The sequence below is a fragment of the Schistocerca serialis genome, chromosome 11 (assembly GCF_023864345.2).
Source record: "Schistocerca serialis cubense isolate TAMUIC-IGC-003099 chromosome 11, iqSchSeri2.2, whole genome shotgun sequence".
NCBI classification, from domain to species: domain Eukaryota; kingdom Metazoa; phylum Arthropoda; class Insecta; order Orthoptera; family Acrididae; genus Schistocerca; species Schistocerca serialis.
In genome coordinates, this window is record NC_064648.1 from 57,931,499 (window position 1) to 57,948,736 (window position 17,238).

At 41.1% G+C, this 17,238-nt stretch overlaps 1 protein-coding gene across 1 annotated transcript in view; it reads right to left on the reverse strand.

Moving 5' to 3' along the window:
• The window catches only part of LOC126426850 (neprilysin-2-like), a 285,437-nt gene extending 268,834 nt beyond the window's left edge, over positions 1–16,603 (reverse strand). Inside the window, exon 1 of the mRNA XM_050088871.1 lies at positions 16,222–16,603. Coding sequence (XP_049944828.1) covers positions 16,222–16,253 — 32 coding nt within the window. The 5' untranslated portion in view covers positions 16,254–16,603. The remainder of the gene's footprint in view (positions 1–16,221) is intronic.
• Positions 16,604–17,238: the final 635 nt, after the last annotated feature.

Genomic DNA, 17,238 nt, shown 5'->3' on the forward strand with positions numbered 1-17,238 from the left:
ATTCGTGATCTCCTCGGGAGGTATAAGTAGGGGGAAGCAATATATTCGATACCTCATCCAGAAACGCACCCTTCACGAAACCTGGACAGCAAGCTAAACGGCAATGCAGAGCGCCTCTTTTGCAGACTCTGCCACTTGAGTTTGCTAAATATCTCCGTAACGCTATCACGCTTACCAAATAACCCTCTGACGAAACGCGCCGCTCTTCTTTGGATCTTCTCAATCTCCTCCGTCAACCTGAGCTGGTACGCATCCCACACTGATGTGCAATACTCGAGTATAGGTCGAACGAGTGTTTTGTAAGCCATCTCCTTTGTTGATGGACTACATTTTCTAAGGACTCTTCCAATGAATCTCAACCTGGCACCCACCTTACCAACAATTAATGTTATATGAATTACTTTTGAATGCATTACGGGAACAGCAGTGATCAATGTCTTATAAATAATTACTATTAAAAACAGTCTTGATCACGATTTATTTAACAAGGTGACCGGTTTCGACCACTACTGTGGTCATCTTCAGACCATTGAGTAGGAACCTCTTTCTTCAGAAGAAAGAGGTTCCTACTCAATGGTCTGAAGATGACCACAGTAGTGGTCGAAACCGGTCTTCTTGTTAAATAAATCGTGATCAAGACTGTTTTTAATAGTAATTAATGTTATATGATCATTCCACTTCAAATCGTTCCGTACACATACTCCCAGACATTTCACAGAAGTAACTGCTACCAGTGTTTGTTCCGCTATCATATAATCATACAATAAAGGATCCTTCTTTCTATGTATTCGCAATACATTACATTTGTCTATGTTAAGGGTCAGTTGCCACTCCCTGCACCAAGTGCCTATCCGCTGCAGATCTTCCTGCATTTCGCTGCAATTTTCTAATGCTGCAACTTCTCTGTATACTACAGCATCATCCGCGAAAAGCCACATAGAACTTCCGACACTATCTACTAGGTCATTTATATTTATTGTGAAAAGCAATGGTCCCGTAACGCTCCCCTGTGGCACGCCAGAGGTTACTATAACGTCTGTAGACGTCTCTCCATTGAGAAAAACATGTTGTGTTCTGTTTGCTAAGAACTGTTCAATCCAGTCACATAGCTGGTCTGATATTGCGTAGGTTGTTACTTTGTTTATCAGGCGACAGTGCCGAACTGTATCGAACGCCTTCCGGAAGTCAAGGAAAATGGCATCTACCTGGGAGCCTGTATCTAATATTTTTTGGGTCTCATGAACAAATAAAACGAGTTGGGTCTCACACGATCGCTGTTTCCGGAATCCATGTTGATTCCTACAGAGTAGATTCTGGGTTTCCAGTAACGACATGATACGCGACTCTTTAGGTCGTCGTGGATTTTCAGGTAACCATTAGTTCATAATGGGAAGATTGACATGGTTTGTAAACAATGATTCTTTCTTAAACAAAGTTTTGCTCGGATATATCGCACCACTTCGCACATGCCGTAGATGACTTTCGGACAGCTGTAACAAATTTTAGAAGTCATTGCCGTAAATGTGGAGACGCAGCGGAGGGTGAAGAGGAATGAAATGCGACGGAATGTAGTGTTCCCAGAACACTCGTTTGGTTGATCGCCTCTTAATGACATTTGCATCGTGTATGTTACTGCTCTAAAATGGTGGTCTTATTTCTTTCATGAGTTGATCTTCTTTTACCCAAGGTGTATTTCACTGTCCACACTCCGTTTCTAGAACTTTTTTCAATGTTTCCAAAGACAGACTGCAGATGCTTGTCACGATATGGGTACCCTTCATCATAGGACCGCGCCGCTGCTCTATTTAGCTTTGCGACATTCGCCATGAATGGAATTCGCTTTTTCGACTGTCGTATACATATTTAATGTCTCAGTAGCTTTACGAACAAGTTATGTAACTGCTACTGCAGCAGAACACAAACTGGTGTCGGTCAGCCTCAGTTGCCGGTTCTCTAAATTTTCTCAACAGCGTTGCTCGAAAAGAACGTCTCCTGTCCTCCAAGGATTCACATTTGAGTTCCCAAAACATCTCCGTCAACACTACCATGTTGTTCGAAACTACCGATAGCAAATCTGGCAGCCCGCCTCTGAATTGCTTCGGCGTCTTCCTCCAGTCCGGCCTGGTACGGATCCCAAACACTCGAGAAGTACTCAAGAATAGGTGTCACCAGCGTCCTATACGCGGTCTTCTATACAGGTGAACCACTCTTCCTAAAATTCTGCCAATAAACGGACGTCGGCCACTCGCCTTCCTTACCACGGTTCTCACATGCTCATTCTATTGCACATCGCTTTGCTACCGTAAGCCCAGATATTTAAACGAGTTGACTGTCTCAATTAGATAAATGGTAATACTGTATCCGAACATTACAGGTTTGTTCTTCCTACTCATTCGCATTATTTTACATTTTTCCACATTTAGAGCTAGCAGCCATTCATGGCACCAACTGTAAATTTTCTCCAAGTCGCCTTGTACCTTCCTACAGTGACGCAACTTCGACATCTTACCGTGCACTACGGCATCATGACCAAACAACCGTAGATTGCTGCCCACCCTGTCCGCCAAATCATTTGTGTACACAGAGAACGACAGTGGTCCGGCACACTTTCCTGAGGCACTCCTGACGATATCCTTTTGTCTGAGGAGCGCTAGCCGTCGAGGACAACATACCTGGCAATATAACATAAGAAGTCTGCGAGCCACACACACACACACTCTCTCATATCTTCTTCAACAGCCTGCAACGGAACACTGTGGCAAATGCTTTGTGTAAGTCTAGACATATGGAGTCTGCCTGTTGCCCTTCATCCACAGTTCTTAGTATACCCTGCATATCATGTGGAAAAAGGGCAAGGTGAGCTTCGCACGAACGATGCTTTCTAAAACCGTGCTGATTCGTGGACATTAATTTCTGTGTCTCGAGAAAGTCTGATAATGTCGAACTGAGAACATGGTCAAAGGATCCTGCGGCAGACGGAAGTTAAGGAATTTTGCGGGTCTGTTCTTTTACCCTTCTTATCTACTGGAGTCACCTGCGCTTTTTTCCAGACACTGGGGACTTTGTGTTGGGGGGAGAGATTCACGATAAATGCAAGCTAGGTAAGGATATAATGCCGTAGAGTACTCTTCGTGAAACTGAACTGCCATTCCATCCGGACCTGGTGATTTATTTGCTTTCAGATCTTTCAGTTGTTTCTCTACGGTAGGGATGCACATTGCTATGTTGTCCACGCGGGAGTCTGTTCGATAGTCAAATGACGGTATGTTGGCACGATTCTCCTGTTTCAACGATTCTTAAACGCAAAATTTCAACCTTCGGCTTTCGTTTGCATATCTTCAACTGCCGCACCAGACTGGTCAACAAAGGACTGAATGGAAGCCATAGACCAGCTCTCCCTATGTTTCCACAATTAGAAACAACTATAACATCATACGTTGCAAGTTTGCAACTATAAACGATGGAAATGTTGCCTTGGCATAATGTTTGCAGATAAGGGCATTCTTAGAGTTAGTTGGATTTTGAGTTTTGCTCTGAACAGATTTGTTTATTACATCAGGATTTGCTAGGACACTAGATGTGAATTTGACAGCATTCATTACACATTCGAGAATGCATTTCTTTGTCGCTATAGGAGTTATTCCACAGGCAGCTGTGAGTGGGGGCGTCACCGGGGTACATCGAACAACACAGATCGGTTCTACATTAACACATCAGCATATCTACCAAGTAGTACCTGTGTTAGTAACTACACTTTAATTACAACCACCCGATATGTAGTACACTTTATGCCAATTTGTCCTCCTGCTTAGCTGGATGGTAGCGGACCCGGGTTCGATACCCGGCCGGGTTGGAGATTTTCTCCGTTCGGGGACTGGGTGTTGTGTTGTCCTCATCATCGTTTCATCCTCATCACCGGCGCAAAAGTCGCCCAATGTGGCGTCGACTGAGATAAGATTTGCTCTTGGCTGCCGAACTCCCCCGAGTGAGGCCTCCCGGCCAACGATGCCATACGCTCATTTCCATTTTATTTTATGCCAATTTCATGTCTGTTGCCTTTTTAGTGACCAGCCATGTTATTAGGGAGAGACGAAGGCCATGCAACAAGACTGCAATAGCTCCGAAACATCACAAGATGAATTGACCTCGTATCGTGTAAAAAAAAAAAAGAAGCTATAGAGAAAGTAAAGAAGTTACGAGCAAATTTCTTTTTGCCGACAGTAGCAGCATCCATTACGTAAGGACGGCTTGTGGGATGAGGTTTGGTTTAAAGTGTTTATTTTTTTTTCCTAATTTATTGTCCAACCACGCAACAAGGGTTTGCAAACTACTGAGATATATCCGAGAATGGTCGTAGACCTGTAATCGGCTATATGATGCTCTGCTGTGATTGTGGGGATGCTACAAAAAACGAAAATGGAATAACCTGAGCTGTTATTACAGATGGTTTCGCTCGTTTTCGTAAATGTGTAAGCCATTTGTCATAGCATTAAAGAAGAGAAAATAACTAAGATAAGTTAGGGACTGACGTCATTCTTCGAGTAAGACGAGGGTAATTACGAATGGTCCAAGTTCCGTGTTGCCTTGGTACGCGCTTTAGAAGGCCGGCGACCACGCGACCTTCCTCAGATCAGACGTACCGCGGCTCCGTTGCTGAAATACAACCTTTTCATTACTTTGGCTCTGGGTTACAAGTACCATGCAGCCAACTATTTTTATAAAGTGCCAAAGAAAAACAGCAAAAAAGCAGAATAGCACAAAATGGCGAAGTTAGCATATGAATACACTCTTAAAGTAAAATAAAAGCTATATTAGACGAAAACCAGACAACCAGCGGCAGTGATGACAATGACATCTGAACAGAATTACAAATAGAACTACAATATAACGTTATGACAAACACACATTTGCTCTTATAGAAAAAACAAAACATTGACGGACAAACACCGTACATCACATAATAAGCAGTAGAATAGCTGAAGAACAGAGTTGCAAATAACATCATATAACACAGTACGAGAATTACAGCATACAGACAGACATAATTAAAATAAAAGAAAAATTCAGAAAGACAAACACAATACAACCAACGGTATGTACAGAAGTGGCAGTAGAACAGGTCTCGGCACCTCATAAATAAATTTGGATGCTGGTAGTTTTCAGACAGCCTGTGAGCAAGCTATACTTCTGTTTATCGAAACTGCGTAGTAGAACAGGTACACTGGTAGGGAGGAGGCAACCTCTTGCAAAAAGTTTCTTATGCAGGGTGCGGTGCGGGAACTTCCTTACTTGGCACGCGCGGCACACAGCAGCTATTAGGCATTGTTGCGTGGGTTTCAGTGGAACCAACAGTGCGAGACTTAACGATTTTTTTAAGGTTCGTTTAGTAGCGACCATGCTGTGTGCAAGAGAGGTACGCGCGTTGGCCTTTGCGGCCTACTTTTCGAATGGACGTTCGATCATCAGAACCTAAAGTGTATAAATGCATCAACATATCTACCAAATTTCGCTACCATACGATACTTACAGCCCACATCGACCTCCATAAGTATCTGCTCTTTAATTATAAGCATCCAGTACCTCGATATGCAAATTATTTACATTTCAGCACATGCACATAGCATGTAGGAGTGATGCCCTCTATGTTCTGTATATAAGGGATGATCATACTGTGAGTTTGACATTCAGAAATCGCATTTGAATTTTGTTACTTTGTGAGAATATCGCGTCTGTACCTCATACAAGGAGAAGAAACCTCTGCCGGCACCTGTCAGAATTGGACAGTGTCAGCATAGAGGCCTGCTGGAGACCACCGTCTATCGTTCCACCACACTGTCGGTCACGTTGGTCGGGATTACGTGACTGTCATATGAAGAGTCTCAGCACCATCACCTAACAACTCAGTAGCTGCACTCGACTAGCGCCAGAGAGGGCAGGTGAAGTGTTGGTTCAGGAATGCAGGGTCGTACCATCTAATTGAATAAAAAAATTTAAAAAAATAAATTTCTTTAAAATTTTACTAGTCACGCCCAAATATTGTACGCGGTGAAAGATTATGATTACTTTTATTTACTTATAACAATGAAATCTTACATAAATCTGGAATCCAATCTTGCTGTACCTTTTTTGGTAAACTGTTATCAAGAACATCTTCTTTCGTATGAAATGCTAATGAGACAAAACATTTTAATATAACATAATTTATGTTAATAAATGTCTTTGATAAAATAAGCCCGCTCCAAGCCAAAGTTCTCTGTGATTTCGGCTTGTGAGATTTGTATAATGTCACTGAAAAAAATTTACTGTGCTGCCTATCAGGAAAATCATCGAACTTCTTTAACGCAATGTCGAAAATTGTGGATTTCTTTCTCAGATATGCAGTGTGGTTAAATGTTAGTGAAGCCGATTCAAAACTATACCGCAAGAACGTCGTTTGTAACGTATTCCACTCGTCTGACAGTATTTTTGAAATTAAGTTGTGCCTGAGATTGCGTAACTAGTATACACAAGTTAGAATAGCACTTTACTGTCCAATTATATTCTCAATATACACATAAATTAATTCAGGAATGAGCAGCAATCAGAATGAATTTAGCAAAGGCATATGATGCGAATAAAAGAGTTTACTTTGTTTCGTCACTTACAAATCAGTTCTGAAAAACTTGTGATGCAGTTTGTAGTACGTCTCTACAATTCAGTTTCTCCTAGCTCTTCAGTAATGTTAGCCACCGCGCTTCAACATACACCATTATTAGTTATACGTAACCAAGAAACCATAAAAACCACTTAAAAACTCTTAAATTTAAGCAAAGAGCTGTCATAGCTGTCACGTCACACACCTTGAGCCGAGCACAAATGTCTTTTTCTTAATTTTTTATTTTGTTTTTATCAACCGATTTTGGCTCACCTTCACGAAATACAGCGCTGATATAGGCAGTAACATGATGAAACTGTTGTAAACAGTCTTTCGCGAAGATGACTAATTTAGGGATGATCGACGATCATCGCTATTAAAAAAAAATCTGTGGTGGGAGCTTTAACATCAGTGTTTCACTATCGACACTGAATCTTGAAAAAGTCGTAACGTTGATGTCAAAGTCAAATTATCGACATTCAGGGTTGGAAAAAAAATAAAATAAAAGGACAAATCTTCTTTTCTGAACATATCTCCTAACGACATAGAAACAGCGATTAGCACGACCAAGTGGTAAGCTAAGAGAAGAACTACACTTCAGATTACAAGGGGCGATCGCAAACTTCCCGACTGAGCGCATTGCTGCGCCCTGTATCCAACGCTGCGCGACTCCGATGCTGGTCTGGTACGCAGGGCGATTCAGCTCCCCTAACTATATCGTTTTATGCAACCCGCAATGTTATGTCTGGCCTTCAAAACTCACGAGCGAGATTTTCATATCCTCTCGCTCGCTTCGCACGTAACTATTAGTCCTACAGAAAAAAAATGAATTGAATCTTTTTTGAAGAAGATGTAATATAGATAAATTTTGTACTGGGATACGTTTTCGCTGGAGGCCACGGTTTTCGAGCTACTGAACAAAAACTTACAAATTTGACATTCAAACGTACCTCCATCCCCACTCTCATCCCTCACCAGTCGGAATTTCTAGTGTGTTGTTTGTAGCACTACCTCCAATCAATGTAGAAAAATTTATACCACACGAAGTATTCTCGACATTCGATCTATTTTGGTCTCTGTTGATCGGGTTATTACTCCACCTGCATAGTCGGAGACGAAGTGAACATTATTAATCTAGGCGTACCCGTGAGAGCTATGAAATGAAACGGCTTTTGTAAATATTACGATAAACTAATTACATTGACAACTCGACCCAAACATAAACATTACAAGTACAGTAATTTCGCAGTCAGAAAGCCTGACGAGTATAATAGTGTAGTTATTATTTTATGATGTTAAAATTCATAAGGGCCCGCCGCGGTGGTCGAGCGGTTCTAGGCGCCTCAGTCCCGAACCGCGCTGCTGCTACGGTCGCAGGTTCGAATCCTGCCTCGGGCATGGATGTGCGTGGTGTCCTTAGGTTAATTAGGTTTAAGTAATTCTAAGTTCTAGGGGACTGATGACCTCAGATGTTAAATCCCATAGTGCTCAGAGCCATTTGAACCATCTGAAAGTTCACAAAATTTTTTGGTACAATTTATACAATCTATAAGTTCTCGGCTAAGCCGATGGCGTATTAAGACCAGTCACTAAATGCCAAAGAAATCGAACGTGGGATATAATTTATGCAGTCACAAATATTTGTACAGTTGTCGGAAGGAGTGTCATTAACAGCATACTAGAAATCCTGACGGACTGAATGTTGGAGTGGATGTGACTTTGAAAGTGAATTTTGTACGTTTTTCTTCAATAATTCGAGAACTACGGCCTCTAGCGCGAAAGCATACCGGCAGAAAATTTAACCGACGCTGTCCCTTTTGAATGATAAATTCCAATGCGCTTATGTCACCATTTGGAAGATCATTTGAAACCTCTTTCTAATATAATACAATTCGCCCATATGTGTGATTAAACAAAGCTGGAAATTGAATCTACACTCATGTTGCAGTCTGCTGATGGATTCAGCCACAAAGTAAAATGTAAATGTCTTGTGACTAGGGTCTCCGACGCCACTTCGGCAACTTGCGCGTCGAAACCACAAGGTAGCATTGCTTTTTAACCTCTTAAAGTGTGCTGTAACAGGGATGTACCTTCTTATCAGCTTCTCGTATTATTTTGCATTCCAGCGAGGCTTCCATAAAGACTAACAAGGTTTAGATGCGTGAAAGTCATTTTTTTGCTTCTAAGTCTCTATGACTCCGATCTAATGCTTGCCTGTATTTAGGGCCTGTTGTAGAAGGTGAAGAAGTATTTTTAACCACTTTGGAACCCTCAACATTTCCAGTTTCTCGGAACTTGATTTGACTGGCATACGTTAATTCTACAGCACCAAAATATTTTGTCAGTAGGTGTGTATTACGTCTTTTACTGCATTCCCTTAACTCTACGAACGACTTTGATGGCTACCAATTCGAATCTTAGAACACGTACTGTTATTGGTACTTTTCAGCCACTTATGGTTATTTTTTTAAGAAAGTACTCTCAGGCTGTGTCACGCAAGCCATCGTTTTTTTAAATTCTGACTTTTTATACACAGTTTGTGTTTCAAACCTTTCTTTCCTTCTCCAGGGAAGGTAGGACCTTATACTACATAATTTTTCATAAAGTCCAATCTTTTTACATACTCTTTATCAGAACATCTCTCTTTTCCTGTCATAATTTTGACTTCCGAAGGGCCTAGAATAAAAACCAATACGATTTAAGAACTCATTCTGGAGACGACTTTTCTGTAGGTGACTACATGTATACTCTGCAAATCACATTTTAGTGCCTGGCACTACTTTCTCCATTATTCCAGCGTCGAGCAGCGCGCGGAAAAGACGAACACCGTATGAACTCTGATTTCCTTTATTTTATAACGGTGATCATGTCTCCCTATGTCGGTCGGTGCCGACAAAATATTTTCGCATTCGGAGGACAAAGTTGGTGACTGAAATTTCGTGAGAAGATCCCGCCGTAACGAGAAGCGCCTCTGTTTTAATGATGTACACCCCAAATCCTGTATCACATCAGTGCCACTCTCTCTCCTATTTCTCGATAATACAAAAGTGCTCCCCTTCTTTGAACTTTCTCTATGTATTCCGTTAAGCCGGCCGCGGTGGTCTAGCGGTTCTAGGCGCTCAGTCCGGAACCGCGGGACTGCTACGGTCGCAGGTTCGAATCCTGCCTCGGGCATGGATGTGTGTGATGTCTTTAGGTTAGTTAGGTTTAAGTAGTTCTAAGTTCTAGGGGACTGATGACTTCAGATGTTAAGTCCCATAGTGCTCAGAGCCATTTGAACTATTTTTTGTATTCCGTTAATCCTGTCTGGTAAGGATTCCACACCTCGCAGCGCTACTCCAAAAGAAAACGAACAGTCGAGGTTTACACAGTCTCTTTAGTAGATCTGTTGCATCTTCAATCGCATAAAATTAAACTGCAGTATTCAGCGGCTATTATTAAAAAAAACTTCCACCAGAGAAATGACTTTTCTATCACTCTATATTAACAAATATGCAGGAAAAAAGCTGATCTATTACAAAAAAAAGATTACTATAAAAGTAGTAAATAGTATGAATGAAAATAATTATAAATGACAATACATATCTGGATGTTCGAAATCCATATGCTTTTCACCACATTTCAAGTAAAAATACACTTTAGCACATTCAGAAACGCAGAGTGAATTCAAGGCAGTAGAGGAGCTTCAGACGTACTGCAAGCGCGACGTAAGTACAGACTGGCTGTATCGCGTATCAGTACAGAATGAGCGAGTAAAACACACCGCCTCAGCAGTGCCGCTTCTATCAGACAACAGCAGGAAGCCACGCATTCTGGGAATTACTCACATTTCAAAAGCGGACTTCTGACCAGCTTTTAGGGCAAAATACCCCCTCGTGCGTCGGTGCCATACGGGACCAAGCAGTTCCGGCTTTGCCCGGCGCCGTCGTCAGCTGGTGTTCAAGTCGCCGCTAGAACCGATTACGACTAAAAGACGGATTGTTTTCCTTCGAAAAATTGCCTCTAAAATTCAGGTGCTTCTTATACTATAAATTATTCCAGCGTTTGGTTTAAAATTCCCGGCAGTCTTAAAACTAGCCATATATTCGACGCCGCGGGAAACTTATCTCTACCTGTAAAATTGGATCAACTGCCATCAGCAGTACACACCATGCGACGAACACGAGTTGCCGGGGTTCACCAGCCTGTTAACTCTGTCTGCCTCCCGCCCCGCCATCACAAACGCAGAACACACTGTCTAGCCTATGATGCATCACTGCAGGCTGCGCTGACAGTGACTTGAACTGAAAGTGATTTGTGTTCTCAGTAACAGTACAATGTTTTTATTAGTAGCTAGTTTCGCTCTTGGCAGGAAATAAACGGTATTCTTATGATGTGGGCTGTAGACTTAAAGTAACAGCGTATGCAGAAGAACATGGAAAAACAGCAGCTGAGCGGCATTTCGGCCTTCCACCATCCACCAACAGAAAAAACTATTCGCGATTGGCGGTCTAGTAAGGAAGAACAGGAAAAAAAGGAGGAAGACTAAATGTGCAAATAGAGAACTGAATGCAAAATGGCCAAAACTAGAAAAGGACGTATTGAAATCGACTCAAGGACACCGTCAAAATGGCACTGTAATTAATACGAAAATCATTCAAAGACTAGTGCTATAGTGCAACTTAACTGACTTTAAGGGCGGAGTAACACAGGTTTATGAAGCGCCATGAACTTCGCTTGCAAGCCAAAACCAAACTATCTCAAACAACGCCACAACAGTATGAAGAGAAAATATTATCTTTCCATGTCGTTTTTATTCCGTATCGAAATAAGACCCGTATGGAACTAAGCCGAGTAGCAAATATGGGTGAAACGCCTGTGACATTTGATGTGCCGAGTAACAGAACTGTTGCCATGAAAGGAGCTAAAACTGTAACCAGAAAAACAAGTGGACATTTAAAAAATACACTGCACTGTTGGCCTTTCACGCTGTGCTGACGGTACTAAAATTAGTCCAATGATCATTTTCTAGCGCAAAAAAAGCCAAAACCTTCAGAAATTCGCCCAGGTATTGTTGCTCACGTACATGACAAGGACTGGATGGACAAGGCTGCTATGAAATAATGGATTATCGGAGTGTAGAAGAAAGGTGCTTTATTGAAGAAGAGTTCTCTTCTTGTGCTAGATCAGTTTAGTAGTCATTTGAAACAATATGTGAAAGAGAAATCGAAACAGTGAGATACAGAGCTTGCTGTTATTCCGGGAGAACTTACTTCGCAATTTCAGCCTCTTGCTGTCTCGATAAATGAACTATTTAAAGTTTACATGAGAGAGGAATGGAACAGATGGATGATGGATGAAATCCAACTGAATTCACGCCAAATGGAGCTTTAAAACGACCTACAATCAAACAAGCGCGTCAGTGGATAAAACAGTCATGGTCTAGAGCAGGGGTCTGCAAACTTTTTAGTCCGCGGGCCACATTTGACTCCTCCACGAGTCCTAGTGGGATTAAAGCACCCTAGCACTCCATGATTACCGTAATGTAAGGCTAAAGGCAAGATGAAATCGCAAAAATCTAAGGTTGTGGGAATAGCTAGCACTGAAACGAACTACGATTTTTATTTAATTATATAATTTTGATTGGTGAACGTACCTGACCGAAATTCTGGCGTATTTTATTCTGGCGAACTTCACCGACAAGAAAATATGTCACTGCACATTCTTCACGAAAGCGTCCTGCAAAGTTAACGAAATCTCAAAATCATTGTTAGCAACACTATTACTGCAAGACGTAACAGAGGTAGTCAACGCATTGTTATGTAAGTTTAGTTTTGTAGTCTTGTCGCGAGTAGCAGAGCCAGAGCATATATTTGATGGTTCTGTTGCGTGACTGTGTCTATGTTGCGAGTGTCTCACGAGTTTTTTAGTGCTTTATGTGCTGTACTAGTAGGTGAGACGACGAAGTGTGGGGCAATTGAAAGTTTGAAATCGAATAGACAAGGAAAATCTGAAAATCGAGATACGTATAGCACGACTTTTTTAGTGGAACTACAGTGTAATTGTGAGTATTTAATTTAGTAATTAAAGTACGTTAAAAATAAATTAATTGGAATTTGTTTAGGCAGACTACTACTTTTTCACTATCGCACGGAGAATGGTCTGTCTGTTTATTGCGGATAGCCACAAGTTTAACCATGACCTTCCGCTTTGTAAAGATAGAGCTTCGACAATGTCGCGGTGTATTGGTCGCGATAGGCCTCGAAACTCGGTTGTTGGCAGTATAGGTACCACCTCAAATATTTGGCGGGCCGGATGCCGGGGACGTCCGGCCAGCTAACGCGGGCTGGTTTGCCGGCCCTTGCGGGCCGTAGTTTGGAGACCCCTGGTCTAGAGTGCGAGAAGACATTATTGTTAAATATTTCATGAAGTGCTGCTCTCGATGGCAGTGAGGGCCCATCTTATACAGGGTGATTCAACGACGATATGCAAATATTTTAATATGTTATTCTACAAGTAAATCTAAAGAAAAAAAGTTCGTATAAACATAGGTCTGCAAATGTTTCGTTACGGAGTTACGGCTAATAAAAGATTTTGCCTGCAGTTTAGCAACTTTGCTCTTATGAAGCCATCACAAAACTTTACGAGATTAAAGCAAAGCACAATTTCCATTTATTTTGTTGTTATTGATTTGGTGAGTCTAATAAAAGTGTCCCATACGTGTATCTGCAGTAGTTTTCCAGAACATCCAGGGATTATTTACTTTCCATTAACAATGTAGAAGCGTTTATGTCATTGATTGCGAACGCTAGTCAGTTGTTTGAGTCGTTTCCTAATCTTGAAACGAGTTAGTTTGCTGCATTGTTCAGTGAAAGAATATAATAACAACAGTGTGTTTCAGTGAAACCACGCAGTAACTGTTGTAATTTGTATATTATTTATGAAATAAGGATGGCTTTCAAATTTACGACAGAGGAATACGTCGATATGATGTATATTTATGGCAAATGCGATGGTAATGCTACGGCTGTAGTTTGAAGATTACCCAACTCGGAAGATTCGGAATACACTAACCATTAGCGCGTTAGAGGAGTATTTCGAACGCGAGACAGGTGCTCTACCTAGCGTTCATAATCACAACGAGCTGTCGGTACGTGAAGACGATGATGAGGATACTGTGGATACTGTTCAGCGTAGCCCGAGTAGCAGTAGACGATGTATCAACGATTAGGCATTTCACAATATAAGGTATGGCGTACAGTGAGGTACAATAATCTGTATCCTTACCATAAACAAAAAGTGTATCATTTAATCAACACACACTTTATTGAACCATTCATTTTCCGAGGAAAGGCGAGACGTACTTACAGTTCCTTCAAGAATAAATGCCCCACTTGCTCGAAGATGTTCCACTTGCTACGCGATTGCAAATGTATTGTCAACACGACGGCGCAGCTCCACACTTCGCCGTTACTATACATTTAAATGAACATTTCCCCCAGAAATGGATTGGTCGTGGTGCTACACGTCTATGGCCACCCATATCCCTCGATTTTACGCCAGTGGATTTTTCTGTATGGGGATGGATGAAAGACATAGTTTATGAGGACAGAGTCAGTACGCGTGAGGCATTACTTGCTCGAATTATGAATGCAGTTGACGAAATTAAGAACAACCTCGTGAAACGGAAAAGAGCAACAAAATCTGTTCATACACGTGCAGCTAAATGCATTGAACTCGGTGGGGACATTTCTGAATATTTATTGTGAGTGTATTGTGAATTTGTATGTACACTGTACAACTTCCTTGACACTGAGCTTTGTTTTTTACGGTTTAACAGGAATTCATGTGTGCTATGGCATTAATAAAAGCAGATTATCTGACACATTCATACCGTTTCAGTTAATGTTATTTCCATCATTTTTCCAAAATTAAATTCTCTGCAACTTCCGTTGAAAAGTTTGTGCAATTGTCTGGAATTTAAAAATCGAATTGGGCTAAGTAGTTAATCAATCAAAAATTTTACGAAATTACTTCTTTGCTTCTCTGGATGTTCTGGAAAATTACTGCAGATACACGACTGGGACATGTTTTATCAGATTCATCAGATCAATAACAACAAAATAAATGGAAACCATGCTTTACTTTAACCTTGTAAAGTGTAGCGATGGCTTCATATTAGCGAAGTTGCTAAATTTCAGGCAAAATCTTTTTTGCTGTAAATCCGTTACTAAACATTTGCGGACCTATCTTTATATGAACCCTTTTCTTTAGTTTTACTTGTAGAATAACACATTAAAATATTTGCATATCTTCGTGAATCACCCAGTATATGAAGAGGCCAACGATGATGATGAAGAGGAAGAAGAAGAAGAAAGTTCAGATGACAATTTTCAAGGATCTTAAATGTGAGTTCAGCTTTATAAGAACATTTTTTAGACTGGCTTTGCAATCTAATAATAAAAATGGTTAAAAATGTTATTGAAAAAAATTGCCTAAAACTTAAGATGCGCCTTATTGACCGTAAACGCAACGGGCTTGCCTCAGTGGTAGCACCGTTTCCCGTCAGATCACCAAAGTTAAGCGCTGTCTGGCTTTTTCTAGTCTACTAGCTCACTGCGTGTCACGTACATTTCACAGTATTGTGCTGTATGCCTATATAGCCAAGGTACATTGCGCTATAGGGAAAAAATTACGGATAAAATATTGCAAATCTGTCTTAGCTGTCAAGTTACGAGTCGCACCTGTATTTTAACCCTTTCAGGTTACAATTGCGTAGATTAAATTTTAATTTCCCTTGACTTCGTCTGGAACCGCGCGACCGCTACAGTCGCAGGTTCGAATCCTGCCTCGGGCATGGATGTGTATGGTGTCCTTAGGTTAGTTAGGTTTAAGTAGTTCTAAGTTCTAGAGGACTGATGACCTCAGCTGTGAAGTCCCATAGTGCTCAGAGCCATTTGAATTTGAACCTTGACTTCAACAGAAACATTTTTCCTCAATGGAAACGTCGCGTACACATTTGCGACTGTTCAATCTTTACATCATGCACAAGTGCCGCCACTTGTCCTGTATCGCTATAAAAGCATCAACAAGTGCATGTGCTACTGATCGTAACCGCCAGAATACACCGAAGCTGTTTCTTAATTGTATTCCACTGTGTAATTGAAGAATATAATTGTTCTTTTGCATGGGAATTATTGAATGATTAATTTATGTATTGCAACATTTATGTATTGTAAAATTAATTAATTTTGTCCACGTAATGAAGCTGGGTGTATAAAGTATATTATGATAAAGGATACATATATTTATAAACAGCTTGCTTCTATAATGATTAAAAATTATTTATGAGCATTCGAAAATAAATAAAAAATATCCTGCCTGGTGAAAAAAATTCAGGTCCGAAAGGGAGAAATAGAAACAGACACAAGTGTTTTAGGCATTATTATACGGTTGGAGGCTGTTGAATATAATGTAGGGCCAGCAGTATATAGAAACCAAATAGCGGATTCATGGCACTTATGTTGCACACTAAGAAATATGGTAAAATAACAGGTAAAAATAACAGGAAAGGAGATAAGTCACTACAAACAAAAGAGGATACTCACTTTACAACGGTCTGCGTCGTGTTGTTGGACATTGTGGGCGGAGAAAACTAAATTAAGATCGATGCTCTACTCCGAGCTCTGGCCAGTTAATAATTTCGCAACATGTGCCACTTTCCACGTTGTCTCACAGTTTGTCGGCTTTTCGAGTCAGAAGGTCGGAGCGTCAGTTAATAGAACGCACGAAGCAACAACGAACGATTCGTACTATCGCCGTCAAAGCTCTTCAATACGTGTGTCAGAGACGTGTCTGCGCGACACGGCAGCAAAAATGATGCCAATCACTGCAGCCACCTGTTGCTTCCGACGGCGACTGCCGGGCGCAGAGATGGGAAGGCGCAGACCAGCAGTGTTCGTAACGGGAGGCGACAGACAGCCAATGGCGTTGTGCCGTGAGCGGGCCGTGAAATGGGGGAATCGACGTAGCGGTGAAGGAAGGGGCAGCGGGAGGGGAAGTGTAGCCAGTTTATCTCCTTCCCGGCTATGTCTGCGGTATTTCATTGGCGTGTTCGTAGTTAAAGATAATTAATCCATACTGGAGGGATTTCTAACTTCTTAGTTTCTCGTGGGAGGTATATCACGTTGCATGTAAAGCCCTCTAGTGGTTAAGTTCTTAAGATCGGTGCACGCCTAAATAACATCCTGGCGGCCGACCCAACAGAGGGCGCTGATCATTGATCTGTCCTTTTTTCAGCTGTCATATAGACATTTTATCTTTCATAGACAATTTATAGGTTGCTACAGGCAATGTAATACGCATATTAACTGTTGACTGTAAATTCACCATAAAAAGGATCGGTCTTATTCTATTCATATATTTCCTTCTAATAATTTTATACAGGTAACTGTATTCGTCTTTTAATGCATCACAATTTAGTTTCTATGATCAGTTATCAATTTTAAAAGTCTGCTACATGTATTTTACATAATGTGTTTTTATCAGATTATGATTTTTGCATAAATGATGACTACATCTAAACCGACAGTAGGGACATCTAGGGATGATGTAGACAAACAGAT